The sequence below is a fragment of the Benincasa hispida genome, chromosome 12 (assembly GCF_027475165.1).
Source record: "Benincasa hispida cultivar pf3 chromosome 12, pf3_genome.v1.1, whole genome shotgun sequence".
In the NCBI taxonomy this organism is placed as follows: Eukaryota; Viridiplantae; Streptophyta; class Magnoliopsida; order Cucurbitales; family Cucurbitaceae; genus Benincasa; species Benincasa hispida.
In genome coordinates, this window is record NC_143489.1 from 11,813,271 (window position 1) to 11,816,191 (window position 2,921).

Consider the following 2,921-nt stretch of genomic DNA (forward strand, 5'->3'; position numbering starts at 1 on the left):
CATGATCAAGTAGGACTTTTTTTAAACCACAAAAGCTTATAAGAGTATTTTTAAAAATTTAACAAAAAAAAAAAAAAAAAAAAAAAGAAAGAAAAATAAAGTTTGATGTGCATTACCTGCCTTCGCCTGTCCATCAATCATATAGTTTGGATTTTTCAACTTTAGCCAGTTGGAGAATACACATAAAGCATCGCTTATGAATTTTATCACAGACATCCTTTGTATACAAAAAAAGGTTTTTTTTCTTAAATTTTTTTTTAAAAAAAATAAATAAATTAAGCTACACATATGATAAGTTGGTAATTTTTTAATATGGGATGTATAAGAGAGTAATACTTGAATTGAGCCATATTCGGATGCACTTTTATGCATCCCACAGATAAAAAAAATGAATTGAAATATTAAAAAAATAATAATAAGTAGAAGAAATTTATCATATTATGATACACAAATATAGATATTGTTGGGATGCACATTTATAATTTAAAACCAACAATTGTCTGATTAAATAAAAAAAAAAAAAATGAACACCATCTTTTTCTTTTGCATGCATCTGAGAAAGGCTATTATTGAGCCAAACTTTGCATTATGGTCTTTGGCTTTACCGTTAGTGCTATATATATAGGGAAAAAAATGACCCAATCATCTTTATATCTATGTCATATACACATTTTTCTTTTTAATTCACTAAAGTTCAATATATCAACATGGGAATAGATTCACAGAATAAAAAGCATGAGTATCCCAATCACACGTCAACTAAATCTTTATTTTACTCCCTATTACAAAAACCCCTCAAGAACAACCTCTTCCCCCAATTCATTGAGGAAAAGAAATTCGATGTCTGTGTCTGTATCTTCTTCAACATTGGAATCTGGATCAAGCCCCAGAATTACAAAATGGGTTTCAAAAGATTTCACTAACTCCATTCTTTCCGAGCTCAAATTACAGAGAGGCATCGCTCTTCCACTCATCGCTATGAACTTAACATGGTTTGTAAAGATAGCCATAACCACCGCTTTCCTTGGCCGTCTCGGCGACCTTCCATTAGCCGCTGGAACACTCGGTTTCACCTTCGCTAACGTCACTGGGTTCTCTGTTTTGAACGGTCTCTGTTGTGCCATGGAACCCATCTGCGGCCAAGCCTTCGGCGCTAAGAATTTCAAACTCCTCCACAAAACTCTCCTCATGTCTATCTTCCTTTTACTCCTCGCTACACTCCCAATTTCATTCCTCTGGCTCAACGTCGACTCAATTTTGATCCATTTCGGTCAACAAAAGGACATTTCACTCGCTGCTAAAACCTATCTCCTCTACCTCCTCCCTGATTTGGTAATCACTTCCTTCCTCTGCCCATTGAAATCCTATCTCAGTTCACAAACCGAAACGCTTCCGATCATGTTATCCTCTGCTCTAGCTCTGGCTCTTCATGTACCCGTCAACATTTTTCTCGCTAAATCCAAAGGCTTAACTGGGGTTTCAATGGCGATTTGGTTAACTGATTTTGTAGCAATGATTTCACTAGCGATTTACGTTTGGTTGAAACAGAGTAGGAGTAATGATGAAGAAGAAGGTGGATGGTTCGATCAAACGGTTCAGGATTGGGTTCGTTTAGTGAAGCTTTCAGGTCCGTGTTGCTTAACCACCTGCCTTGAATGGTGGTGTTACGAGATTCTGATTCTTCTTACCGGTCGTCTTCCCAATGCCAAACAAGCCGTTGGGACCATAGCTATAGTATTAAACTTCGATTATTTGCTTTATTCTGTTATGTTATCGTTAGCCACGTGTGCGTCGGCGCGTGTATCGAACGAGCTAGGTGGGAACCGTGGGGCGGAGGCGAGGTGGTCGGCGGGGGTGTCGGTGGTGGGGAGCGTGGTGTTTGGGTTGATGGGGGCAGCGGCGATGGTGGCTGGGAGAGGGGAATGGGGGAGGATATTTACTAGAGATGAAGAGGTGGTGAGAATGGTGAGGAAGATGCTGGTTTTGATGGCGGCGATTGAGGTGGTAAATTTTCCGGTGGCGGTTTGCGGCGGAGTAGTGAGAGGAGTGGGGAAGCCGTTGATGGGGTTGGGTGCGAGTGTTGGTGGGTTTTATGGAGTGGCTTTGCCTTTGGGGGTGGTGTTGGGGTTTAAAGTTGGGGTTGGGCTTAGTGGGTTGTTGATTGGGTTTTTGGTTGGGATGTTTGGGTGTTTGGTTTTGTTAATGGTGTTTGTTGGGAGGATTGATTGGGGAAAGGAAGCTCAAAGGGCTCAACTTATGGTTAAGGATGGAGAGATTGCTGTTGTCGATGATTTTAAAATATGATGCCTTAATCTTCAAATAAGGACAGAAACTTCCTATATTGTTCTCTAATTTCTTACATCTTTTCCATGCAAATTAGTATCCAAGTTTGACGTCTAAGGTAATTATGGAGTTACAAAGTCTTAGACTTGACAAAAAGGTATCAACAACGTTGCATAAGTCACGGTTTCTAAATTTCAATTTCAATTTTTTATAAACTCCACTCGCATCAAAAACAGGTTATTTAGATTTGGGGTGCTTTTGAAATTTAATTAGGAAAAAGGGTATTTTGAAGTTATCTAAGGGAAACGGTTTTTTTTTTTTTTTTTTTTTGTTTATCCCCATCCGAATACGTCACTTCAAAAGACGCATTCGCCAATATTTTTCTAAATTTCTCCGACTGAATTTTGTCCCCATCCGAATGCGTCACCATAACTCAAGTACAAGAAATATAAGAATCGATGGCGAAATTTGTTGCTGAATTTTAGTCATGTGAAACTGTACGAGTCTCCAAACAAAAATTGGAAGTCTGCTATGAACACATATTTGGGCCCAAAGAAAGGTCACTGGCCTTTTGGCCCAAAAGATTGCCTGCTTCGTCATGTATGGACTTAATACCAAAGGGAAACGACAGTGTATAA

The 2,921-nt window shown here is 39.0% G+C and overlaps 1 protein-coding gene across 1 annotated transcript; it reads left to right on the plus strand.

Moving 5' to 3' along the window:
• Window positions 1–572: 572 nt before the first annotated feature.
• LOC120067861 (MATE efflux family protein) lies at window positions 573–2,352 on the plus strand. Its single transcript, XM_039019468.2, has one exon. The coding sequence runs from the start codon at window positions 736–738 to the stop codon at window positions 2,302–2,304; it is 1,569 nt and encodes a 522-aa protein (XP_038875396.1). The 5' UTR covers window positions 573–735; the 3' UTR covers window positions 2,305–2,352.
• The last annotated feature ends 569 nt before the right edge of the window (window positions 2,353–2,921 follow it).